This window comes from Bufo gargarizans, chromosome 1 (assembly GCF_014858855.1).
Source record: "Bufo gargarizans isolate SCDJY-AF-19 chromosome 1, ASM1485885v1, whole genome shotgun sequence".
Taxonomy (NCBI): Eukaryota; Metazoa; Chordata; class Amphibia; order Anura; family Bufonidae; genus Bufo; species Bufo gargarizans.
In genome coordinates, this window is record NC_058080.1 from 136,545,764 (window position 1) to 136,573,447 (window position 27,684).

Consider the following 27,684-nt stretch of genomic DNA (forward strand, 5'->3'; position numbering starts at 1 on the left):
CCTCCCTTAGGGTCCATTCAGATGTCTGCAAGTGTTTTGAGGTCCACAAAATGTGGATCCGCAAAACACGGATACCAGCCATGTGCGTTCCGCATTTTGATAGTTCCCTATGATAGAAATGCCTATTCTTGTCCGCAATTGCAGACAAGAATAGGACATGTTCCATCTTATTTTGCGGGGGCCGCGGAATGGAACTACGGATGCGGACAGCACACGATGTGCTGTCTGCATCTTTTGCGGCCCTATTGAAATGAATGGGTTTGCACCTGTTCCGCAAAATTGTGGAACGGATGCGGACCCAGAACAACGCATGTGTGAATGGACCCTTACTTAAAATGAAACCTTTGAAAAAACCTATTTGTCTTTGTATCACCATTTTTTGACAGCTAAAACTTTTTTTTAGATTTCTGCCTAAAGAGCTGAAGCTTTTTTTTTCGGGTGCATGAATTGTAGTTTTTATTGGTACCCTTTTTGAATGAAAATTATTTATATTTTTTAATAGTGAAGACATTTTTGGACACGGCAATGCTTTTTTTAAATGTTTTTATTTACCTATATTTAAAACACTCTGAAACGGGGTGATTGGAACTTTCATCCCAACCTCTGCCCACTCCTTCCTCTGCCAGCCTCCTCCTGTACTACAGCATGCGGTACGCAGTGTCGGACTGGGGTAACTAGGGCCCACCAGTAAAATGGATTTTGAGGGCCCACCGTACGGATACATTCAAATATAATAAATAATCTAACAAGTTTTTTATATGAACATAGGCTGGTGGAGGTGCTGTACATTGAATATATGTATGTAGTGCAGTAAATCTAATGTATTATGTGCCACTTGTGCAGGGGGTGGGAGACTAGGGGCCCACCGGGGGATTCCCCTGTACCCCTGTGGGCCAGTCCAAGCCTGGCGGTACGTGGCAGCCTCCCCTCTCTGCCTCCGTTGATCTGCCATGTACTAGTGCTTATTATGACAGACATATACATGCACCCGATGCCAGCCCAGAACCATCCTGGCATCACATTTGTGTATATGTAACTTAAAAGAGTGCCATAATAAGCACTAGTAGATGGCGCAACAGCAAGCAAAGAGGGGAGGCTGCCACTTACCGCATGCTATAGTACAGGAGGCTGGCAGAGGTTGTGATTTGGCTACCTGGCAGCTACATGCTGAAGGCTTCAGCATGCAGCTGCCAGGTGGCGATCCCAGCATCTGCCAGCCTCCTGTACTATAACAGAAGCAGATGGTGGGACTGGGATGGCAACCTGTGGCAACTACATGCTGCAGTCTGCCATGGCTGCACACTCAGAACTTTGCCTGCTGCTGTACCTGGCCTTACCTCTTAACTACTTTGACTCTGCCCTGCCCTCCTCTTTCCTCATGCCCAGAGAGGCCCCAGAACCACTGTGTACTAGTGCAGCAGTAGGCAAGGGGGACCCAGGCACATACCAGAAAAAATGAGTGCTGTGCATGCTTGTTGTGCCTCCCTTCGCCCTCTGCCATGATGCGCTACTTCGCCCTCTGCCATGATGCGCTACTTCGCCCAGCCTCCCCGCCCCTTGAGGAGGACTTCGTTTGGTGGACAGACTGCCAGGAAGAGATTCATTTGCATAGCGCGCTGCCGACTTGTTCTCTGGCAGGTGTCACGCTATGCAGGCAGAAGAGGCAGCTCAGCAGATAATCATGGATGGAGGTGGGCAGTCGCCTGCCGAAGCGGGCCCTGTGTTAATGAATGGGAGTGTAGGATGGATGGGAGGGGTGGGGTGGGCGGGCCTGGCCCCTATGTGACCGCACAAAATGTAAAGGGGAGGGGAATTGAAGGGGTTGTTTTCGGGGGTGGGGCTGGCCTGAAAATTTAAAATTATGTACACACAGTAAGTATGTGTGTGTGAGACACTGCTCCTGGGCCCCTTGTCAGCCTGGGCCCCTAAGCAGCCGCTTCCCCTGCTTCCCTGGTAGTTACGCCACTGAACCTTTACCAATTAAGTACAGGATACTTTGAAGCAAGCACTGATCAATAACCTGCAGAATCAAACTGGGCAAATGTATCCAAAAGGATTAATAAAGTGCATTTAGATTTTGCGAAATCATTAGACCAGTCAAGAGGTTGTGTTTGAGAACATTCATTTATTATGCTGGCATGAAACAGGAGATACTGTTCTCTTCTGTGAACATCCTTCTATTATATGATGGCAACGCAACCACTGGCACACTGCTCCAACATGGTCTACAAAACCTGAAGAAAGACGTCTAACAGGAAATCCCTGAACTACAGCGCCATCTACTGTTCACAATATTGTATATAGTGTCCAGCTCTGCCTCAAACCTGGCTGTTTTCTGATCAAAACATATGGCTTCATGCATTATATATAGCAGGCATGCTCAACCTGCGGCCCTCCAGCTGTTGTAAAACTACAACTCCCACAATGCCCTGCTGTAGGCTGTTCGGGCACGCTGGGAATTGTAGTTTTGCAACAGCTGGAGGGCCGCAGGTTGAGCATGCCTGATGTATAGCATTATGAATCACAATACACAAACCATGAGTGTAGGAATCCGTTATAAACAAAGGCCAAACACTATGCAGATCACACAGCTGACTTCATCTATGTTCTAACAGCTCAAAAGTAATAAGTTAGAGAAGAAGCATTAAGTCTACCCTTAGGTAGAAGGGTCAACCAGCCAGATTTACACAGGATAAAGACCCTTCATCAATCAGAAGGGGGGAGCAGAACTTTGAAAGTTTGCTTAACTAGTTCTTGAAGAGGTATTGGTTTATTTAGCCCCTTCTCAACATCATAGCGTGCCCTGTGACCGGCTGGTGCCTGCTGTTTTATACCTTGAATGTTTTACTCCTCACTCAGATGCTATGGTTATTTGTTACTGTGGCATCTGCATCAGTCATTTACTGGGAGCGGGATGCTCCTGGGGATCTAACACCTCCACCTGCTACAAGATCGATGATGTAGACAATCTTTCCTCATCTTCTCCATTCGGCCTAGACAGCCACTATGACTTCTTTTTAGCTGCGTCAGGTCTCTGGAAAGTTCGCCAAATGGACATCTTAGGCCCCTTGCAGACGAGCGAGTATTCCGCGTGGGCGCAAGGCATGATGTGAACGCATAGCGCCCGCACTGAATTCGCACAGATTCATTTCAATGGGTCTGTGTACATGAGCGATGTTTTTCACGCTTTTTGCGTTGAGTGAAAAAAAAAAACGCACCATGTTCTATATTCTGCGATTTTCACTCAACACTGGTCCCATAGAAGTGAATGGGGCTGCGTGAAAGCAAGCGATTTTCACGGATGGTTGATAAGAGATGATGTTTGTAAACATTCAGTTTTTTATCACGCGCGTGCAAAAGGCATTAAATTGCATTGCACCCGCGCGATAAAAACTGAACAACTGAACGCGATCGCAAACAAAACTGAATGTACTTGCTTGCGAAATCGCGCATTTTTCACTGAACGCATCCGCACCTAATCCGCTCACGCTCGTCTGCAAGGGGCCTTAGATTCCCCATTTTTGTATCATTCTTCCCACCATGGTGCTCCAACAGCTACCCCAAATACTGTGCCTGCTGCGCTCCCCACATGCCACCTAATACTATACAGCAGAAATAACAATGAGATACAGATAGTCTCCCCCTAGTAATGGTGTCCTCTACAGTACCACCAATAGCAATAATGCTCCCCAAAAGTAACCCTAGTGGCAATAACACCCGCTAATGTGCCCCCAGTAGTAATAATGCCATCCATAAGGCCCCCTTGTAGAGCCCTAGTAGGTATAATGCACCTATAGTGCTACCAGTAGCTATAATGCCCCCGTAGTACCCCCATTAGATAGTATACCCCCTATAGAGCCCCCAATAATTATAATGCCCACAGTTGGTATAATGCCCCTCTGTAGTTCCCCCAGTAGGTGTAATGCCCCTCTATAGTATCCCCCGTATTCTAGTGCACCCCTGTAGTGTCTACACTGCTTACAGTCCCCCCTCTTGCCCATAGTGCCCCCAGTAATGTCTTCACCCAAAGAAATAAAAATAAAATAATAATAATAATAAAAAGACTCAACTGATTGAATGCTCCCCGCCATCTGAAATGCAGGTCACAGCCTCTTCCAGACTGCAGCCTAAGCTGACGAATACTTTGATCAGGCGGTTGCAATGAAATCAATGCACTGCCTCACGTCATCACGCTGCCGGAGATTTGATGCAGGCAGCTGTAAAGATGTCACCATGTCCCAACTGCCTGCGTCGCTCTACTATCTCATAGGCCTCATGTCTAATGGCCTGCAGCCTATGAGATGGAATGGGGGGACAGGGAGCCATTGGCGTTCATTTCCCACCGCAGTAATTCAACTGTATTAAACTGAATTGAACTCAACTGAGGAAGACAATACAGTATAGCTGGCGGCCACTAGATTTGGGGCCCAAGCTCCAGATATTTTAATCTAATGCCACACCCGTGGCATATCAATATCTGCACCCTCTCTATTGACTGCTACAGGACTTCCAAAAGTAGATGAGTGAGGATGTTTGGCTACTTTTGGAGGTTCAATGGCAGTGAACGTTCTTCATTCAAGGCGGGCCTGAGATAGGAGCGGGTCCTAGAAGTCCTATGAGACATTTAAGGCATATCCTGTTGATACAGTATGCCACAAAAGTCCAGATGTGAATAACACTTTACATTACTATAAAGCTGAGGCAGGGCCTAATAGAAACATAGGGGGAGAGCGTCACGACCATGGTCATGGTCGTGACTCCTGTAACCGCATGCAGTTGCCTGCGGTCTAGGTCTGGTTGTCAATCACAGGTGAGGGCTGAAGTATGTTGCCTCACCTGTGGTTGCCGCTGGCAACATTGTTTATGTGGCAGCATAGCAGCCTGAGCTGTTGTGAGGCAGCTCGCTATGTTGTGCATGCGGTTGCACCTGGCAACCTGTTTATTTAGGTGTGCCTTGTTTCTGTTTCTGTGCACGAGGTTTATTTATGGGTGCACGTCCCCTTTAAGTGGCTTTCTTCCCTTCCCTGGTGTTGGAAGGGTTAACTTCCTTCCTAGTGTGTGTGCACTGGGTGTGTCTGTGTGGGTGTGGTTACATAGGCTATTTAAAGGGAACCTGTCATGTGGATATTTGATTATAATCGAACTAATTATATAAAATCATTAACTACTAAAAAGTGCCTTAGATGTATTGACTTACTGGTGTGACAGATGGTTACCTCATAATATACACACAAAGATGCCACATGCCGCATGCTAATGAGCTGATTTGAGTCCAGCGTGATGTCATTGAGTCCAGCGTATATTTAATTCAGAGCTATAGCCACTCCCCTGCCCACCTGCTGCTGATTCCTATGGAAAATAACTGTCAATCAGCAGCAGGTGGGCGGGAAGAGTCAGGAGCTCATGAATATTCAGGACTCATCATTATCAGCTGGAGCTTTTCAATACAAGATGTTGGCAGATTGACTGGGTCAATTAAAGAAAGTGACCCAGTCAATTATTTATGTTGCCCTTAGTTAGGACACCATAAAACTGGTGACAGGTTCCCTTTAACCTCAGTTGAGACCTGATGTCTGAGGGGTACTCCAGCCTTGTAGTAAGCTGGAGGCACCCTCCTGGTCCCTAATACCATCTGCCAGTGAGGGCCACCCTTGTGGTCATAAAAATGTTATGTGATGTTAAGTTTATGTTTATGTGATGTCTATATTATTGCAGCTATGGTTCTGGCTTCCTGTGTGTCTGTGTGTGCTGTGTCCTTTTATGTCTGTGTGTGGACTCCAGCACTTGAGCTCAGGGATCCAGTCAGTGTGTCTGTGGCAGGTAGGGGTGGAAGTCTTTCACTCTCCTGCCATATCCATAGTCTGTTTCTGTTTAGACTCCTGTTTCTCCGCATCCAGGAGGAACAGGTGGTCTACTCAGCTCCTAGTTCAGGGATCGGCGGAGGGTGAGTAGGGATCCGAGGTTCCTGAGCATGAGCCCTCCTACCTTCAAGGTCGGCTCATGCAGCTAGGAGTCAGGGTCAGATTAGGGATGCGTTAGGAGGTGACCTGCTCCCTTATTCTGTTGTCCTGGCCAAGCCGCGACTAACATCACGTGGCATCGCACGGCTGAGGGTTTTCCCCATCCTCAGCCGTGACAGAGATTTATCAAACTGCTGTAAAGTAGAACTGGCTTAGTTACCCATAGCAACCAATCAGATTCTACCTTTCATTTTTCACAGCTCCTTTCAAAATGAAAGGTGGAATCTGATTGGTTGCCATGATCAACTAAGCCAGTTCGATAAATCTCCCCCATAGTGATTTTACTATAAGCTCAAGTGGTAAAGCATTGCAATCCATGGTATAAGCAATCTGATTATCGCATGTTCAAACTCCCTAGTACAGCTTAAAAACAACTGGGATCGCCCCTTCGCTTTCCCCATTTTACTAATAAAATAAATCAACAATAACAAAATAAACATAATTAGTATCGCCACAGACGGAAATGGTGGAACTATAAAAATATATAGGGGGAGATTTATCAAACTGGTGTAAAGTAGAACTGGCTTAGTTGCCCATAGCAACCAATCAGATTCCACCTTTTATTTTTCACAGCTCCTTTGGAAAATGAAAGGTGGAATCTGACTGGTTGCTATGAGCAACTAAGCCAGTTCTACTTTACACCAGTTTGATAAATGACCCCCATAGTTTCCTATAATGTGCAAGCACGTCCACCGCTGCTGGATTACAGGGTGGTCGTAACCCCTGGAAACAAGCAGTGTATAATGTGATGGAAAAATGAATCCAGCCAGCAAAGGAGGCAATATCGACAATCACAATACATTAGCAAGCGCCTGTATTAACTTTCTCTACATGATAAATAGATGCCATTTTCTGAAGCGAGACAACCCCTTTAACTCACAACATGCTTGCACAGTAAATATACCTATGACCTTGAAGGAAACTTGTCACCAATGTTATGCTGGCCTTACCAATAGCAGCATAAGGTAGTGACAGACTTGGTGATTTCAGCGAGTGGTTACCAAGAAAAGAGTCATCGATACCTCAGAAGAATCATGGTCATTCCTGATCTCCTGCCATCCCATCTGCTGATGACAGGCAGTTCTCTCCTTAGTTTTCTCCTCAGGAAAGGACTGTTCGTCATCAGTAGGTGGGCAGAGAAAGCAGGAGACCATGACTCATCAGGACTCTTCCGATATATCCATGACTCTTCCAGACCTGGGCTGCAGTGATTATGATGCAGGTTTTTGAAAACCACTTACTTTTAGCCTATAATAGGCACGTCTATCAATGCATAAAAGGGTAACAAAGTTGAGGGCGGGTTCCCTTAAAAGAAACACAAAACCTTACGTATGTAAATGCCTCCAGTCCCCTAAGTATGCCAGTATTTTTATGTTCCTGCACCCCCCATAAATTATGACACATTATTTGCAGGCACTTCACTTCTCTGTCTTGCCCGCTCTGACGCTGTCCAATCATCCCCTAATATACTACTATGGGGGAGAGATTGTTGTGGATGATTACAATAGATGTACAACACTGCAAATATGTTTTCATAATGGGAAATATAACAAACATCCAAAGCCAATTTCACACAAGTATTCAGTCCGGAAAACACGCTCTGTGTGACGGGTGTATTTCCCAGAATGAACACCGCTCCTCTGACGTGAACTTACTGCATCATATGATTTATGGTGCTGTGTGTTCCTGCCTGACTGCAGGTCCTCTGCACTGTACTGACATAATGCGATGATCACAGTTCAGTGGACCTGCAGCATGATAAATCATATGATACGTCAGAGGAGAGGTGTTCAGTCTGGGAAATACCCCCGTCAGTGGGTTTCCCAGACTAAAAATTCTCATGTGAAATTGCCCTTACTGTTGTTTTCTCACTTTTTTCAGACCATTAAAAGGCATTTACAAAGACACATGGCTGTGGACAGACGGAAATTATTTTGTCACGTTTCAGGAATGTAGTTTTCTTTGAAATGTCTTGTAAACAGATAACTCTGGGAGAAAAAGGAATCACAGCCTGAGACGTGCTTTGACAGTGCTAATGACTAATATCCCAGTGAATACTTTTTAGAATTTGATTGGCATTTTACACACAATGACATTTGAGTTAATTTAACATTTATTGAACATATGCTATGCACTTAGCCATTTAATCATTCAATTTAATCGTTCTGACACATTTATAATTGGAATGCTATTAGAGACAATACAAAGACCGCACACAATTTTCCATTGTAGTGACCCTGGTGGCATTTTAAATCTCTGCTCATAACAGCTGCAGGTAATAGCCAACTATTGGCTTTCAGCTTAGTAAATTGGGACATAATAATGTGCTACTGTCTTCTGTCTCGTCACAGTCAGAAAAGAAAGGGGATGGTGAAAACTAAAGATCTCTCTCTGAGAGACCGACATTATTCTCCCCTCATTGGGGTCCATTTAATGACAAATGCAGAAGTTGGCCCACACATCATATCCTAGCTGTAGGGTTCCTTTGTAGGGCTAGCCGTAGCAACTAACAATACATCTATAAGGGTACATTAACATGACAGTGAACAAAAAAAACGGACTTTAAAAATCGGACAGAATGTTTTTTTGGGCCATTCTGCAGCAGTGCGTGCATCCATTTTCTGGCAGTGTATCAATTTTTAAAGGGTTTCTGTCATCATAAATTACGTTATGTAGCTGACTGACATTAGTGATGGGCTAATGGCAGCAGTACATAACAGTGGGCTTTCTAAGTCTTTTCATCCAGTAAATCTCGTGCCTGCGCCGTCCCGCTTACTATTCGGCGCAGTGAGTGAAGAACGCGCTCCTGCTGCCGGCCTCACTCACTGCGCAGGCACCGTCCTGTTTAGTATTCGGCCCAGGCACAGTGAGTTAAGGGCGCGCTCCGAGCACGTCCTTCACTCACTGTGCCGAATACTAAACGGACCGGCGCCTGCGCAGTGAGTGGCCGGCAGCAGGAGCGCGTCCTTTACTCACTGCGCCGAATAGTAAACTGGGCACAAAGGAGAACTAAAACATCAATCAACTGGACATGGGCGTGCCAAAGGGTGAGAAGACGGCGCCTCTAGGTGCTGAAGCAATGCCCTCATAGCACTTAGAGTACCATTAGCATATTTTAAAAGTGTTTATTTTGAGAAAACGGCGGCAGGCAGAGACTTAGAAAGCCCACTGTTATGTACTGCTGACATTAGCCCATCGCTAATATCAGTCAGCTACATAACGTAATTTATGATGACAGAAACCCTTTAACAGCTGTTTTGCATCCGTTTTTTTATGGCAGTTAAAAGTCAATACATTTCATTGGCTTTGTTTTTTTTTAACATCCCACACTCTGCAGTGTCCTCAGTGTACATAGTGCCCCCCAGAGTGTCCCCTGGACATCAAATGGACCTCGCAGTGCCCCCAGTATGAGTAATACCCCCAAATCGTGCCCCCAATAGTGGTCCCTAGTATGACTAATGCCCCCAATATGAATACAATCCCCAACTGTGCCCTCCATTCTGCTGGAGCTGAAAAAAAATAAAATACTCAACTCACCACAGACACTTGCAGTAAGACTCACTCCTCATAGGAGGCAGAAGGACCTGACTTTCCCAGTACGATCATGTGACGTCACCACATGTCCTTTCTCGGTGCGGCTGCAGCTTTAAGTGACTGCTCCCTGATCCTAAGTGATGCCTCCCATTGGGAAGTATGGGAGGTAGAGAGGACGCGGCCATCGGCGGGGCGGCTTTTGGCTCAAAAAGCCACCTTCTGAGCGTCCCCTTAGAGTATTACACATTATGGTTACAAAGGTGTACATTAGAGATATGCAAGGCAAGCTTCAGATCCTAGATCCAAAGTCACTTCGCTCATAACTTCGGTTTAATGCTTTATGAAGATCCGTCTCTGTACAGTATTAAAATGTATGGCCTTGTCTTCGGTCCTGACTGGTTTTAAAATGGTTTTTTTTTATTTTATTTTTTTCAGTTTACAAAATCAAATAAATAATTCACTTTGCCTCTTCAGAGACCATACACTTTAATGTTGTATTGAGACGGATCTCCGTACAGCATTAAACCGAGGTTTTGAGCGACTTCGGATATAGGATCCGAAACTCGCGTCGCTCATCCCTAGTGTACATAGTCTTTAAATTAGTGGTTAATATCGAGTGGTTTTATGCGTGCCTTCCCCTTAAAGCACAAATGATTTAAAGGGAAACTGTCATGTTAAAGCGATTATTGTGTCTGAGCTGCAGGCAGCATGTTATAGAGCAGGAAGAGCTGAGCAGATTGATGAATAGTCTTATGGGAAAGCAGTATTTTAAGTTAAATTCCAGCTTATTCTGGGCTTTGAAGTCAAGGGGTCGGTCCTATCAGTGATTGACAGCCTTCCATCTATGACTGTGTATACAGAGATAGCTGTCAATCACTGATAGGACCGCCTCCTTGACTTCAAATCCCGGAATGAGCAGGAATTTTAAGGAATGTAATACACATTTTACTGAATCTTTTCCCACAAAACTATATATCAATCTGCTTAGCTCCCCCTGGTCTATAACAATCTGCCTGCTGCATTTTAATGGGGACTGGTTCTCCTTAAAGGGAACCTGTCACCAGTTTTATGGTGTCCTAACTAAGGGCAACATAAATAAGTGACTGATTCTCTTAGCAAAATGCTGGGTCACTTTCTTTAATTGACCCAGTCAATCTGCCAACATCTTGTATTGAAAAGCTCCAGCTCATAATGATGAGTCCTGAATATTCATGAGCTCCTGACTCTCCCCGCGTACCTGCTGCTGAATTAAAAAAACACTGGACTCACTAACATCACGCTGGACTCAAATCAGCTCATTAACATGCGGCATCTTTGTGTGTATATTATGAGGTAACCATCTGTCACACCAGTAAGTGAATACATCTAAGGCACTTTTTAGTAGTTAATGATTATAATCTAACTAATTATATACAATCAAATATCCACATGACAGGTTCCCTTTAAATGTCTGTAATGGTAGCAAAATAATTCATTCCTAATAAACAGGCTACAAATCCAAGTTTCATTTCAAAACCTTAAAAAAATGTATACATTTTTTGTTCTTTTACCTTGAGAATACAAAGCACGGCCACATGAAATGCTAGAAAGCACTTTTTATTATTTCACTCTCACATACAGTATAATACATAATGGGAAATTAACTTTACAAAACAATCCTACCTACAAGGTTGTGCTATGTACTGTATGTACAGTTTCTATACCAAAAATTATAAAGAAGGGTCATGTACAATACTGCAATACGAAGAGCAGATCTCCCCACACCCGTTCTTCCATAGTGAGGATGCTGGGGCACCGATGCAGAATAGCACAGTCATTCAAATGTCATTGCCATGCCTACTGAAGCCAGTCTGGTAATGGTTGACTTCAATTACTCAAGGTTCAGCAGCTCCGCAGCGTACAGTTGGTGGAAAACCTAATCATCCAACTCTTCATCATTTCAGCTGAAGGACAACCTGCCGACAAGAAAAGTAGATTGTTTTATTGTTAAAAGGACAGTTTTGAGTTTTTCTTCCTTAAAGGCTTTACTACTGCACTGTACTCATTTTGTGCTAAAAACAATTTTTTTTTAATTGGTCTTTATTACAAATATGGAGCCCTTTTTTCTGTACAGGGCTGAGATTCTCTAATAGAAGGATTTGAATTTTATGTATGCTCCATTAGCCAGCTAATCTGACGGGCTCCTCATCTCTGCTCTCTGACATTATAAACGCTCATTATAGCTCAGTTCTTACTTTACTGATAAGAATGTGGCTTTGGGCTCATGCACACGAACATATTTTCTTTCTGTATCTGTTCCGTTTTTTGGGGGGACCGTATGCGGAATCATTCACAAAAAAATGGGTCCTCAAAAAAAAACAGAAGTTACTCTGTGTGCATTCCGTTTCCGTATGCCCGTATTTCATTTCCACAACAAAATAGAAAATATCCTATTATTGTCCGCATTACGGACAAGGATAGCACTGTTCTATGAAGGGCCAGGTGTTCCGTTCCGCAAAATACGGAATGCACATGGACGTCATCCGTATTTTTTGCGAACCGCAAAATACATACGGTCGTGTGCATGAGCCCTTAAGTATGTATTAATGACCTCCTAGTAAATTAGAGATAAGGGTTATTAGATGACCGGCACAAAGTGAAAGTAAAAAGTACGATTCACACAGCTATAGACAGTTAACACTTTGTGACAGAACGGCTCAATTTTTTTAATAAAGACTAACTGAAAACATGATTTTTAGCCCAAAATGAGTAAAATGCAATCATAAAATAAATTTGCCTCCAAAGGTATACATAGCCTTTAAGCTGGCAGGGACAGTGAAAAAAATAAAAATAAAATTACAGTCTAGAATCCGTTCCGGGGTGCCGCTTATCCTCTCCTCACTTACGTTCCAGCTTTGCTGTAATGTTTTGGCTGCATGCTGCATGCTGCACATGACCACTGCAGCCAATCACTAGCCTAATCATCATTCAGCATGAGACTGCTAAGGTCAGTGATTGGCTGCAACAGTCACATGTGCTATACGGACACTTCAATGCTGCAATTACTGTAGAAGAAGAAAGCTGGCAGGGAGGAGAGAGTGGTTCAGCACTATAAGTGTGTATGTATGTATATATATATATTATATAGATATATATAGGTCCTTCTAAAAAAAAAATTGCATATTGTGATAAAGGTCATTATTTTCTGTAATGTACTGATAAACAGACTTTCATATATTTTAGATTCATTACACACCAACTGAAGTAGTTCAAGCCTTTTATTGTTTTAATATTGATGATTTTGGCATACAGCTCATGAAAACCCAAAATTCCTATCTAAAAAAATTAGCATATTTCATCCGACCAATAAAAGAAAAGTGTTTTTAATACAAAAAAAGTCAACCTTCAAATAATGATGTTCAGTTCTGCACTCAATACTTGGTCGGGAATCCTTTTGCAGAAATGACTGCTTCAATGCGGCGTGGCATGGAGGCAATCAGCCTGTGGCACTGCTGAGGTGTTATGGAGGCCCAGGATGCTTCGATAGCGGCCTTAAGCTCATCCAGAGTGTTGGGTCTTGCGTCTCTCAACTTTCTCTTCCCAATATCCCACAGATTCTCTATGGGGTTCAGGTCAGGAGAGTTGGCAGGCCAATTGAGCACAGTAATACCATGGTCAGTAAACCATTTACCAGTGGTTTTGGCAGTGTGAGCAGGTGCCAGGTCGTGCTGAAAAATGAAATCTTCATCTCCATAAAGCTTTTCAGCAGATGGAAGCATGAAGTGCTCCAAAATCTCCTGATAGCTAGCTGCATTGACCGTGCCCTTGATAAAACACAGTGGACCAACACCAGCAGCTGACATGGCACCCCAGACCATCACTGACTGTGGGTACTTGACACTGGACTTCAGGCATTTTGGCATTTCCCTCTCCCCAGTCTTCCTCCAGACTCTGGCACCTTGATTTCCGAATGACATGCAAAATTTGCTTTCATCCGAAAAAAGTACTTTGGACCACTGAGCAACAGTCCAGTGCTGCTTCTCTGTAGCCCAGGTCAGGCGCTTCTGCCGCTGTTTCTGGTTCAAAAGTGGCTTGACCTGGGGAATGCGGCACCTGTAGCCCATTTCCTGCACACGCCTGTACACGGTGGTTCTGGATGTTTCTACTCCAGACTCAGTCCACTGCTTCCACAGGTCCCCCAAGGTCTGGAATCAGTCCTTCTCCACAATCTTCCTCAGGGTCCGGTCACCTCTTCTCGTTGTGCAGCGTTTTCTGCCACACTTTTTCCTTCCCACAGACTTCCCACTGAGGTGCCTTGATACAGCACTCTGGGAACAGCCTATTCGTTCAGAAATTTCTTTCTGTGTCTTACCCTCTTGCTTGAGGGTGTCAATGATGGCCTTCTGGACAGCAGTCAGGTCGGCAGTCTTACCCATGATTGCGGTTTTGAGTAATGAACCAGGCTGGGAGTTTTTAAAAGCCTCAGGAATCTTTTGCAGGTGTTTAGAGTTAATTAGTTGATTCAGATGATTAGGTTAATAGCTCGTTTAGAGAACCTTTTCATGATATGCTAATTTTTTTACATAGGAATTTTGGGTTTTCATGAGCTGTATGCCAAAATCATCAATATTAAAACAATAAAAGGCTTGAACTACTTCAGTTGGTGTGTAATGAATCTAAAATATATGAAAGTCTAATGTTTATCAGTACATTACAGAAAATAATGAACTTTATCACAATATGCTATTTTTTTTTTAAAGGACCTGTATATAGTGAGACAGTGACAGGTCTCACGCAGGGTAGAGGCATGGAAGGGGTGGATAGTGCGGTCCATACCCCTATTCCACCACAGGTGAGACCAGCTGGATGTAATCAAGCTGGCATAAAGCACCTCCCAGGGTGTCAGCAAGGGGGGAGTATGTTACCTGTGGACAGAGGCCTGGAGGCTCTGTGTGGTCTCAGCTGGGCAAGGCTGAGGGACCAAAAGGCTGGGAGATAGCCTGGAGTTGGGCGACGCAGCGACGCCTGGGAGGGTCGCAGGGCCATAGTCAGGCGGACTACTAAGCCCCAATCCCCCACAAGAAACACTGAACTGTAGACAGTGGGCATACTGGAATCGGTACAGCCAGGAGGCCGTGGGACATTGGCTGACAAAGCCGCATGGGTTCACAGGGTGTGAACTGTGACTTAGGTGAGTCAGAAACTTTGTGTTTAGTTAGAGCCTGGACGGGCGAGTGTTCAGAGGGGGTAAAAATTTCAGTGTCACCACGGCCTCTACACAGCTTACCAAGCACATCGCTGAGCATTGTATAGTACAGCGCTGCAGCTCAGAACCTGCAACATGTAACCAATGAACAATGACATCGCAGCGTTCACTAGGGCCCCTTATCCTCTTCAAACAGCTGAATGGGTGGGGGTGCCATGAGTCCCCACAATCAGATATCGACAACCTATCCTGAGGATACGCCATCAATATCAAACTGCTAGAAAACCCCTTTATATAACATATAGAGGGTATTGTGAAACTATTATATATTTTTTTATGTTAACCCATGTAAAGCAGGAATGGATCATTGAGGAGTGGAGGATGAGGTTTATCCATTTACCAGCTCACAGTAACACACAAAATGCAAAAAAAGATCTCACAAGCACTTGGTGCCACCGAGTAGAGGAGAGTCATCTACTGAAAATGGCACCACCTGCACTTTATCACATGGATTACATAAGCAGCTAACAGTATTCCTACTTTCCAATCTTTTAATAAAAGAATATCAGTAAGCAATTTTAAGGTTCAATCCATATTTGGTTATGATACTTACCCTTGTAGGCATTCAGTTAAAAGGGTTGTCTGAGGTGTTTAAAGGGGCATCTGTCAATAGATTTGCACCTACGAAACTGGCTGAGTGCATTTGGCAGCTGAAGGCATCTGTGTTAGTCCCAAGTTCATATGTGTTCAGATTGCTAAGAAAAAGTAAGTTTTAATATATGCAAGTGAGCCTCTGGGAGCAACAGGGGTGTGTCCATTACACCTGGAGGCTCTGCTCTCTGCACCCTCTCCACTTTGATAGAGCCAGGTGTGATCACTTTTACACTGCCTGGCCCTGTCAAAGTGGAGAGGATAGGGTAGTTGCAGACAGAGCTGAGCCTCTAGGAGCAATGGCTATGCCCCCGTTGCTCCTAGTGGCTCATTTGCATATATTAAAACCTCATTTTTCTCAGCAATGCGGGCACATATGAACATGGGACTAACACAGATGCCTTCAGCTGCCAAGTGCACATGTAACAGGTCAGCTGGTGTCATAGGGACAAATCTGCTGACAGTATCTGATTGGTGGCGGTCCAACACCCAGCATTCCACTGATAAGCTGATTGAAGAGACTGCGGCCTCTTCCAGTACCGTCACAATCATCGGTCACATGGCCTAGGTGCAGCTCAGTGTCTCAAGTAATGGGGCTGAGCTGCAGTACCAAGTACAGCTGCTGTACTATAGATGGCGCTGTGCTTGGTAAGCTGTGAAAAACATTACAGTTGCAAGAAAAAGTATGTGAAACCTTTGGAATGATATGGATTTAGGCACAAATGGGTCATAAAATGTGATCTGATCTTCATCTAAGTCACAACAATAGACAATCACAGTCTGCTTAAACTAATAACACACAAAGAATTAAATGTTACCATGTTTTTATTGAACACACCATGTAAACATTCACAGTGCAGGTGGAAAATGTATGTGAACCCCTAGACTAATGACATCTCCGAGAGCTAATTGGAGTGAGGTGTCAACTGGAGTCCAATCAATGAGATGAGATTGGAGGTGTTGGTTACAGCTGCCCTGCCCTATAAAGAACACACACCAGTTCTGCGGTTTGCTTTTCACAAGAAGCATTGCCTGATGTGAATGATGCCTCGCAGAAAAGCCTTGCTGTTCATCAGTCCACGGTAAGACAAATTGTCTATAACTGGAGAAAGTTTAGCACTGCTGTTACTCTCCCTAGGAGTGGCCATCCTATAAAGATGACTGCATGAGCACAGTGCAGACTGCTCAATGAGGTGAAGAAGAATCCTAGAGTGTCAGCTAAAGACTTACAAAAGTCTCTGGCATATGCTAACATCCCTGTTAGCAAATCTACGATACGTAAAACGCTAAACAAGAATGGATTTCATGGAAGGATACCACAGAGGAAGCCACTGCTGTCCAAAAAAAACATTGCTGCACGTTTACAGTTTGCACAAGAGCACCTGGATGTTCCACAGCAGTACTGGCAAAATATTCTGTAGACAGATGAAACCAAAGTTGAGTTGTTTGTAAGAAACACACAACACTATGTGTGGAGGCACAGCACACCAACATCAAAACCTAATCCAAACTGTGAAGTATGGTGGTGGGGGCATCATGGTTTGGGGCTGCTTTGCTGCGTCAGGGCCTGGACGGATTGCTATCATGGAAGGAAAAATGAATTCCCAAGTTTATCAAGACATTTTACAGCAGAACTTAAAGGGAACCCGTCACCGGGATTTTGTGTATAGAGCTGAGGACATGGGTTGCTAGATGGCCACTAGCACATCCGCAATACCCAGTCCCCATAGCTCTGTGTGCTTTTATTGTGTAAAAAAAAAGATTTGATACATATGCAAATTAACCTGAGATGAGTCCTGTCCCTGAGATGAGTCACGCACAGGACTCATCTCAGGTTAATTTGCATATGTATCAAATGTTTTTTTACACAATAAAAGCACACAGAGCTATGGGGACTGGATATTGCGGATGTGCTAGTGGCCATCTAGCAACCCATGTCCTCAGCTCTATACACAAAATCCCGGTGACAGGTTCCCTTTAAGGCCATCTGGCCACCAGCTGAAGTTCAACAGAAGATGGGTGTTGCAACAGGACAACGACCCAAAGCACAGAAGTAAATCAACAACAGAATGGCTTAAACAGAAGAAAATACGCCTTCTGGAGTGGCCCAGTCAGAGTCCTGACCTCAACCCGATTGAGATGCTGTGGCATGACCTCAAGAAAGCGAGTCACACCAGATATCCAAGGAATATTGCTGAACTGAAACAGTTCTGTAAAGAGGAATGGTCAAGAATTACTCCTGACCGTTGTGCACGTCTGATCTGCAACTACAGGAAACGTTTGGTTGAAGTTATTGTTGCCAAAGGAGGTTCAACCAGTTATTAAATCCAAGGGTTCACATACTTTTTCCACCTGCACTGTGACTGTTTACATGGTGTGTTCAATAAAAACATAGTAACGTTTAATTCTTTGTGTGTTATTAGTTTAAGCAGACTGTGATTGTCTATTGTTGTGACTTAGATGAAGATCAGATCACATTTTATGACCAATTTGTGCAGAAATCCATACCATTCCAAAGGGTTCACATACTTTTTCTTGCAACTGTAAGGGCAGCAAAAGTTTTAGTCACTGGAAGAAAATCCCAGTCTCAGAATATAATTACCACCTGGGCACCATTTTTATCCAGGGCAGTGGGGTAAGTTCACTTTTTGTGACGAGGAAAACTAAAATGTTGTAACCCAGACGAAAGAATCAGCAAAGTGCATAATTTTTTTAAATCCACAAAAATGTTTAAAAAGAAAACTACAAACCGTCAATGGGGTTGTGCAGCGCTACAATACTGATGACCTGTCCTCAGGATACGTCATCAATACCAGATCGGCGGGGTCCGACTCCCGTCACCCTTGCCGTTCAGCTGTTTGAAGCGGTAGTGGCGCTTGTCCAAGCACTGCTTCTGCATCTAAATTACCTCCACACAAACTGCATATACAACTCCTCGTCCCACTCCTAAGACTAGGTCATCGATATTGTACTGCTGCACAGCCCCTTTACGGAGGTTTTCCACTGATTCGGAAGTAGTTCCAGCGCAGAAACGATACAGCGCCATCTATTAGAACTGGTTTTTGACTCGCTGTGAATGTTACCACTACACAATGGACGCAGCTAATTCCAGAGCTACTCCCAAAGATGCTAGTTCTTACATTTGCTGATTTTATAGCCAAAGTGATCAAAGGTGCAAAATTAAATCTCGCTGACACCATTACAGGTATTACATTTAAATGTCCTATTCACAGTTTTTCCTGAAACCACAATGATAATATTCTTTATTCTCAGACACAGATCTGACCACCATCCTGACGTTCTGTAGGTGGGAGATTCTATGGAAAAGTAATTCACTAACTGAATATATAAGGAGCCTTTTTTTTTTTTGCCTCCCTATAAATCATGCAGAAGGAAAGTGCTAGCCCCCACACGTAATACTCTGCTATATTCCAGTATAAAGAGGTAAGATGTTCCAGTTATCACCTCTAATTTCCAGTATTACATTTGTATAAAAAGGTAGCACTTTCAGGAAATCCGGGCCAAATAAATCACCCAGCTGTCACCTCATACGTTCGGCAGCATCCAGAGCACATATTCTGGGGGAAGAAAGGTGATCCGGGATAATAGGAGAGATAAAAGGCGACCACGTACCTTGTTCGCTGCCTCAAGAGAATTGATAAGATTCTGCAGCTCTTCTTTAGTCATCTCAATGGAGGCGGGTGCAATTGCTCCATTTTCTACAATATCCAGGTCGAGATTCACCAGCGGCATTTGCAATGTAGACAGCTTATCACTGGACATAGCAAGCTGAGGGGCGAAAGCCAGGAAAAATACTCAGATCTATGAAGATTTGTTAAAAAGCATAAAAATATGGTGAAGCTGCTCATGTGCAGATGGTAAAAATGTAGGTATGAGAAATGTGCGGGATGGGGCAGGGAAAACATCTACTAGTACATGGCTCCACTCAATCTGCAAGAGCTGGAGCAGCGCTCTGCACTAATTAAGGGGGCTTTGGTGCAAATTCAGAGGTGAGACAACCCCTATAAAAGGGATCATCTCCTTAAACATAGAATTTCTCTATTAAAGGGGTTGTCTGAGATTTTGATATTGATGGCCTAACCTCAGGACAGGTCATCAATGTCTCGCTGGTGGGGATCAGACTTCTGGAACCCCTGCGGATCAGCTGCGGCCCCCTCACAGCTTACCAAGCACATCGCCGACTATTGTATAGACGCTGCGCTTGGTATTGCAGCTCAGCCCCTTTCACTGATCAAACGCTGATGACTTATCCTGAGGGAAGCTTCTCAATATCAAAATCTCAGACAACCCCTTTAAAACTGGCTACCCGTGTAATACATGGCTGGGCTAAGCAAAAGTAAAACATCCAAAAAGGTGTCATGTTAACAATATCACCCATAAGTATCACACATGTTCTCTTTCCTCCTGCTTTAGGTCAACCACACTGAGATGCATTGCAGCAGCCTGACTCATGGGTTTATGGTAAAAACAAGCACTGTTCACATTAGCACTACAGCTTCCAACAAATCCAAACGGACAATAAAAGACCTATGGGGGGAATTTATCATGAGAGGCTTACCTTATGCCACATTTATCAAATGTCTCATGTTTGATACATTTGTCTAGAAAAGATCCTCCTTTTCCTACTGCACCCTCCTTCTGGAGTGAGATTGCGACAAAGTCGCAACGATAAATCTGGAGTGAAACTCCTGAACATAGCTAACCACCCCCACATCACAAGTGAGGGGTGTATAATTCAAAAAGTCAAATTTTTTGCACAAGCAAGTGCAAAAAGTCGCAAAGGCCCTATTTTGCAACTTTTTGATGCCAGAATTCTGGAGTGAAGGAGTTATAAATCAAGGCCATTGACTTTAATGGTTTCTATTGGTGTTGAAGCATTTTTGACAGCAAAAACATTGCTGCAGACTGCACCATTCTTGCTGGTCAATATACCCAAATGCTTAAAGAGCACTTGTCAGAATGATTAACCCTATTAAACCAGGCATATTGCCTGGTAGGGTTGAGTATGCTGATTAAATTAATACCTTAGTTATTTTTCTAGCTTGCACTGTTGCCGAGATATCAGCACATCATTTTTATTATTACGCAAATTAGTTGGACGGAGCACCAATGGGTTGGCCAGAAGCCTTGGAGTACTGCTGTTCTAACTCTCATCCGCTCTGTCAGAGAAGCCGATGCATGCGCAGTTAGAATCTGCACTTCTCAGGAAGACCACTCTGTCAACCACGTGAGCAAATGTTATCTAGTTACATGGCTGTCTTTTTTTTAAAAAATTTTTTTATAGAGGGGCTGGTGAAGATGGGATGTATTCTAGCCCTGTTAAGCACAGGAGAAGGAGGAGTGCACTGAGGGGATGGACGTTACAAGAGCAGTGCTCCAAGACTTCTAGCTGGCCTCTTGGTGCTCAAACTAGCTAATTTGTGTAATAAAAATGACAATATCTTGGGAATGCTGCAAGCTACAAATAACTAAGGTGTCGCTTTAAATCAGCATTATCAACCCTACCAGGCAATATGATTGATCATGCTGATAGATGCTTTTAATGGAAACCTTCACAGAACCAGCAAAACTGTATTGTGAACATTGACTAAAGCGTCATTTGTACCTGTATGATGTAAATGCACGCTGTATGTATGTAAAGCCTCTCTCTCACATGGTTTATAACATTCAACCTTTGTGTGGGAGGGTAGGGGCAAAAACTTCAGAGTTGATCATGAGAACAGCATACCCCCTTGGCTTTATATTTTTAAACCACAATTAACGGAAGAATTAAGGATCTGCCATTACATTTTCCTGCCAAATACTTTGTAGGCTCCCTAGTGCCACCAAAACCCATGAGCTCTGTATATCTGGTGCCAAGACGTTAAGGGAATTGTCAAACCACTAAAAAATACCACCAATGTGAGGGATCTTGGCAGTGGAGAAGACTCAGCATGGGCACTCTGAGGGGACTGCAGCTACACAAGCTATTCTGCACAGTGTATTCTGACACCTTTCCAATGTATCCAGCAAGAATTCTCTTCAGCAATTTTGGTACAATGCCTATTCTGGGGCATTAGACCAGAAGGTCTCACGATTTGTCCTTCCTTGGACCATTTATGGCAGGCACTATCCACTGCATACTAGGAGCACCCAACTAGATCTGCTGTTTTGAGATGTCCTGACCCAGTGGTCTAGTCATCGCAATCTGGCCCTTGTCAGGGTTGCTCGGATCATCACACTCAAGGGCGGATTGGCTATAGACCTTACAGGGAAATTTCCTGGTTGGCTGATGCCCAGGGGGCTTCCTGGGCCCTCCTCACGGCCGACCAGTGGAAGCGTTTCTGGGTATTTTTGTGCTGCTGGCAGTATTTTGTGATGGACTGTGGTATTTGGCCCTGTTGGGATAATATAATGTGCCACAACATGGTATTCCTGGCTTTGCCTTCCATCAATTTGGACCAGACTACAAAACGGGGCCACTTTTAGTATTTTTCCAGGGCCACTTTAAGTTCCCATTCCACCCCTGGTCGCACTTACCAAATTTTTCTGCTTCCAACAAATCAAGTTCAAGAACTGACTATTCACTGCTAAAAGGGGTTTTCCCCATCTCAGACAATGGGGGCATATCGCTAAAATGAGAACGAAGCGGGGAGCGCTGTGGCTGGAGGACCCCGGGAACCATCCAGCGCTGCTCCTATAGAAGTGAGCCAGCGCTCTACTATTTCTGGCAGCCCCATAGAAATAAATGGAGTGCAGTGCGCCCTCTGTTCATATTGTAGGTGCCCACACCTATCAGACAATGGGGGCATATCCTAGCGATATGCCCCCATTGTCTGAGATGGGAAAACACCTTTAAAGCTTAGGCTACAGGATCCTTAATCGCAGTGTAGCGCTGCTAGCACAGAAATTAATGGGGTTGCAGCACATTTGCCATGATATTGGCCTCAAAATTGCAAAGAAATAGCAGGGTTGTTTTTTCTTGCCGATTCTAGGGGGTTGTGCAAATTCGAGCGGCACTGCAGATTTATAAAGTGATGCAATAATCAATATCTAAACGTGGACTGTATTTCAGGGTTAGTATCCGCAGCCTGCTACAGTCTCAGCACCGCTTGCCCTGGTGCCCCAGCAAGTACTGTAATCACGTTCCTGACAATAAGCACGTTTTATTGTGACCATATTTCCGTGCTGCGGATGGATTCAGATCTATGTAGGGTGATTAAAGACTATCCAAGTATCATCTACAGAAGAGGCACTAGTACCCGCGACAGGGTAGTAAAGAGTCGTTTTCTAACACCGCCAACAACCAAAACATGGCTTAATAAGCCGATTACTGGTTGTTTTAGATGTGGGGGCTGCGTTTCTTGTAAATACATGGTGTGTGGTAAGACATTTAAAAGCAATATCACCAACAAAACATATGAGATCAGACATATGATTAACTGCAAATCCAGAGGTGTGATTCATAAGATAACCTGCATCTGTGGTAAAGAGTATGTTGGAAAGACCACAAGAGAACTGAGACGAGGGTGGGAGAGCACATTGGGGATATCTCTAATCAGAGAGACACTTCTGTGGCACGCCATGTTAGAAATGAACATGAGGGAAGGGCTGATTGTCTTAAATGTATGGGTATTGATGTGATTAGACAGTCGGGAAGAAGAGGCGACTGGGACGAGAAAATCCTCTATCGTGAAGCTAGATGGATCTTCTATTTGAAAACAACACACCCAAGCGGCCTTAGGGTCCATTCACACGTCCGTATGTGTTTTGCATAATTGTGAATATATATAACTTCCTTTGCTGCCATTTAAATACCAGCCAGTTAATTGGATTATTTCTTATTTTCTCTACCTTGCCAGAAATCTGAATTAAGATGGCTATCTAGCCCTTAGAGATAAGAGGTGCCGTTTATCTGCAGCTAGCAGGAGCGGGCCGTGACGTCCTTGGTTGCTATGCGACCCCCGGCTTTCGCCCTGCGATGTTTCCACCCGCCCCATTGTTCACATGGCTTCCTCTCTTCATGTGCAGCGCGTGCTCTTTGGCCATGTTAAGCCTATTTGGGTACTTTTGAACTTATTTTTGTTGTGTTTTTCTGTGTCCTTTTTTGAATTGCAATCTTCACTTTTATTGCCCCTGAAGTGTCCTCATTTGGGACAGATTGAGGTTTAGGCCCCATATAGGGACAGGTTCCTAAAAGGGTCGCCCCTATCGGGTGCTCTGTATGTTGCCAGGCAGGGACCATTAGCTCCCTACTCATATATTAGGCAGGGATATCAACTAGGGCTTTGTAGGGTTTGCCTTCATTCAAGTAAGGCCTCCTGCACTTGAACGTGTGCGCCCCGTGGTCGTGCTGCGGCCCGCAATGCACGAACACCGACCGAGGGGCAGCCGCAGCGGATCGCGGACCCATTCACTTTAATGGGTCCGCGATCCAGCCGTTCCGCAAAAAGATAGGACATGTTCTATCTTTTTTGCGGAACGGAAGCACTCCATAGTGCTCCTGTAGGGTTCCGTTCTGTGCTTCCGTTCCGCACCATTCCGCATCTCTGGATTTGCGGACCCATTGAAGTGATGCGGAATGCACACGGAACGGTGTCCGCGCATTGCGGATCCGTAAATGCGGTCCGCAGTACGGCCACGGAGCGCACACGTTCGTGTCGAATAGGCCTAACCCTGAAAAGAGCACTCGTTCCTCTACTTTGCATCTGGCAAAGACATACTAGACCATGGATGTCAAACTCATGGCCCTCCAGATGTTGCAAAACTACAACTCCCATCATTCCCTGATAGCTGTAGTATGCCCAGGCATGATGGGAGTTGTAGTTTTGCAACAGCTGGAGGGCCACGAGTTTGACATCCCTGTACTAGACAGTTCGTTTATCCGGTTTGGGTAAGATCATTCCATTATTATTATCCTGGAAGTATTCATTTGCAGGCGCACCTGGCATATTGGCATTGGTTGTATAGGTATTTCTCACCGGGTTGTATATTGTGTTTAGAGTTTTGTATAAACCCATTTTAATTTATCAAGTAAAAGTTATGTTTTAAAAGTACAACCCAGGTCTTTTTGGGAGAACTTGTTTAGGTCTGGAGAGAGACCCCACACCTGTATAGCATACCTGTAACAGGGTTTCAGTTATTCCTGCTGTGTTCACTTTGAATCGAGCAAAATCCATATAATCACTGTAGGAAAGGATGATGATTCAAGGCCTTCTATTCAGTCCTAGGCTACATTTCACTGACAAATCGATGAATAAATGTATGAAATCAGCAAGACTCTTAAACACCGCTGCCTAATGAGAGGAATGTTCTCCGTTTCTCACACTTTAGGTTTCACATTCAGACCACCGCTACAATTTAATCAGGGAGATAAATCGATATCAAGCGGCAGATGGGCTCAGAACAACCTGATTCTTTCTGTTATTTCTGTGCGAGCTATTTCACTTAAAATTCTGCAATGTTCCATTGGCGCAAAAACCAATTTTCAGAAAAATAAAATGGGGATAAAGAACCTCTACTTAGCCAAGGGTGAAAAATGCAAGTAGCGTAAAACTAAAAGCGCAGAAAGGAACTGTATTACATTAGCAATTCATTTTCTGAATGGAGGAAAAAATGAAGGATGAAAAAAATAAATAAACATATTCTACTGGGACCTGGTACCTCATTACCAGGAGGTCGGAGTGCCGAAGAGACGCACTGCCAGTAACGGGGCCACACTGATGGAAGAAAACACTTCATGGGTTCACGCTCACTCCTGTACAACTCTTATATCTACTGTGTAACTCTTATAACCGCACATTTTATTTTTTCACTAAAATTGCTATTCTCACATTTCCTATATCACTCGGCTTCAGACTGCAATTGGCCCGACCCTAATAAAAAATATAGCATTGTGAAACTGCATGTAAGCTTGGAAAAATAGGGTCACCGCGGTCAACAGGGCCTTTCAGGACTCATTACACTTGCTCCTTACAAGCAGGGCTGCCGCATGGCGCCCATAGCCACAATGATAGGAGGAGATGGGGCTTTCCAGAGAGGGAAGCGGATGGATTTATAGTACATTGCCTTTTGTTTTTCTAGGGGGCGCTATACCAAGTATCTAACAACAATATATACACACAGGACAAGGGAAGATCTCAGCAAGATAATTCCACATTTAAAGGGAACCTGTCACCTGCACTACACGCACTCCCTGAGGGGCAGTCCCAGACTGTCACTTCTGAGATGGCAGTCAGTACTTTCAAAGTACTGATATGTCAAACCTGGGGCGCTCCAGAAGAGGATTCAGATGAGGCTCCGTGCCTACATCCTCCCCTCCCTCCGGACAATGACTGACCGGTCCCTTTCATGTTCTGCATAGGAAATAAACCTGTCAGTCATTGTCAAGAGGGGGTGCGAGAGCGGGGGCATTGAGTAAGGAATGGAATCCCTCCCTTCAAAATAACAGTTATCCCCTATCCAGTGGATATGCCTTTAAGGGGTAATAAAAAAAAATAAAAAAAACGGTCTGATGTGTCTAGAGATTGTTGTTAGATACCAGTTGTAGTGCCCCCTGGTGTTCTATTGATTCTCAGAACATCCACCTAATGTGTGCTTTACTGCTTCTAGAATGGAGATTCTTATTGGCTGGCAGAAATCACTTTCTTGCTCATGTACAAAAGGACTCCAGTGGCGGGACTGAGCTACTGGGCATGTGTGACCACTGGACAAATCAGATGGACGTTCTCAGGGGCATTCGTAAGAACACAAGGGAGCATCATAATAAGTATCTAACAGCAATAATCTAGAAACAACCACATTTTTTAAATGATTACAAATGAAACTGCAAATAAAATATTTAATTTTTGGACAACACCTTTAGATGCAGATCTTGAATTTAAAAGTGCCTGTGATTACAGCAGCCTCAGCACTGATTCAAGTAAGGAGACACACAGGGCAGAAACAAACTGCAAACACTAAATATGTGGATTATAAACCCTACTAATGTCATATTCACTATATACTGTATTTTTCGCTTTATAAGACACACTTTTTAACAACAAAAAAATCTTGCTACAAAGTGTCTGCATCTTATAAACGGCAGTCAGGGAAATCCACCATGGCCAGACCCACATGGCTTTGCCCGATCGCATCTGCACTCAACTCTCTCCCTGCCGACACTGATCTGTGTGATCAGCGGCAGCAGAAGAGCATATGGGGAGGAAGGTCCTACACTGTACTGAAAAGAAAAGAAAACTCCAAGTACAGATTAAGGACCTTTGATGATGTCATCAATAGGGGGAGCCAGAGCAGGAAAACTATACAGCTGGCAGTAGTGCAGGAAAATGTGAGTTTTTATTAACCCGTAGGATACCAGTGCTGTACATGTACGGCGCTGAAAAAGTGGGTACGAAATCCCAGCGGCATACATGTACGGCGCTCTGATCGGGCGGGCACAGGAGCTGCGCACGCGCGATCAGTGGCAGGGGTCCAGCAGTCACTGATAGCCGGACCCCTGCGGCATGTGCGGTATCCTGCCGGGTGCGGAGTGGCCATCAAGTCCCCGTGCTGCTGTGACCGGGACCCGATGGCAGCCTGATGCCTTCCTTAGGCATCGTGGCTGCCTTCCATGACAGTCTGTGAGATCCAGCCTCCTGGATCATACTGGCAGGAAGCTGTAAGTGTATTACAGTGAGTAATACAGTTACAGCCAATGCATTACAATACAGAAGTATTGTAATGCATTGTAAAGGGGGATCAGACCCCCAGAGTGGGACAAAAAAAGTTAAAAAAATAAAGTTTTACAAAAAAAAGTTTCAAGAAATGAAATCGCACATTTATTTCCTTTTTTTATATACATAGAGATTCTGTCCCTGGATCAGCACTCCTCCTTTTAATTAGCAAGGTATTTTGCAGGAGGGGTTAAATTAACCTACCATGCTCTCAGTTGGAGTTCCTGAGAGCTTCAGGTAAGGTGGGCTTTGACAACTGTTCATATGGTGCGGTGCTGCACGGGGGCCACTGTGCTGTTTTTCTGGCGGGTTGGTGGGGCCCTGTGCTAGGTATGGCATAGTCAGGTAGCAGGGGTGCTGTTTGGCTGCTGGGTCCCGCCGCCTGCCGGAATGGCGCCACAGCGTTGGTGGTCGTCATGCAGCGCTGCACCAATTTTATAGTAGTATAGTAGGACCCACTCATAGAGGCAACCTTGTCGTGGTAAGTGGGCTTATGCCTTTTAATCAAAATGTACACTAATGCCTCATTTAGCATGGAGGCGGTACATTTTTTCCGGCAAAAGTAGCAGGGATGAGATCA

General features: G+C 44.4%; 1 protein-coding gene across 2 annotated transcripts in view; it reads right to left on the reverse strand.

The window, feature by feature from the left end:
- Positions 1 to 11,134: 11,134 nt before the first annotated feature.
- The window catches only part of COMMD8 (COMM domain containing 8), a 47,590-nt gene continuing 31,040 nt past the window's right edge, over positions 11,135 to 27,684 (reverse strand). For both annotated transcript variants that reach the window (XM_044292675.1, XM_044292666.1), the window contains exons 4-5: positions 19,024 to 19,179; positions 11,135 to 11,509 (exon numbers count right to left, since the gene is read on the reverse strand). In XM_044292675.1, coding sequence (XP_044148610.1) covers positions 11,489 to 11,509; positions 19,024 to 19,179 — 177 coding nt within the window. In that variant the 3' untranslated portion in view covers positions 11,135 to 11,488. The remainder of the gene's footprint in view (positions 11,510 to 19,023; positions 19,180 to 27,684) is intronic.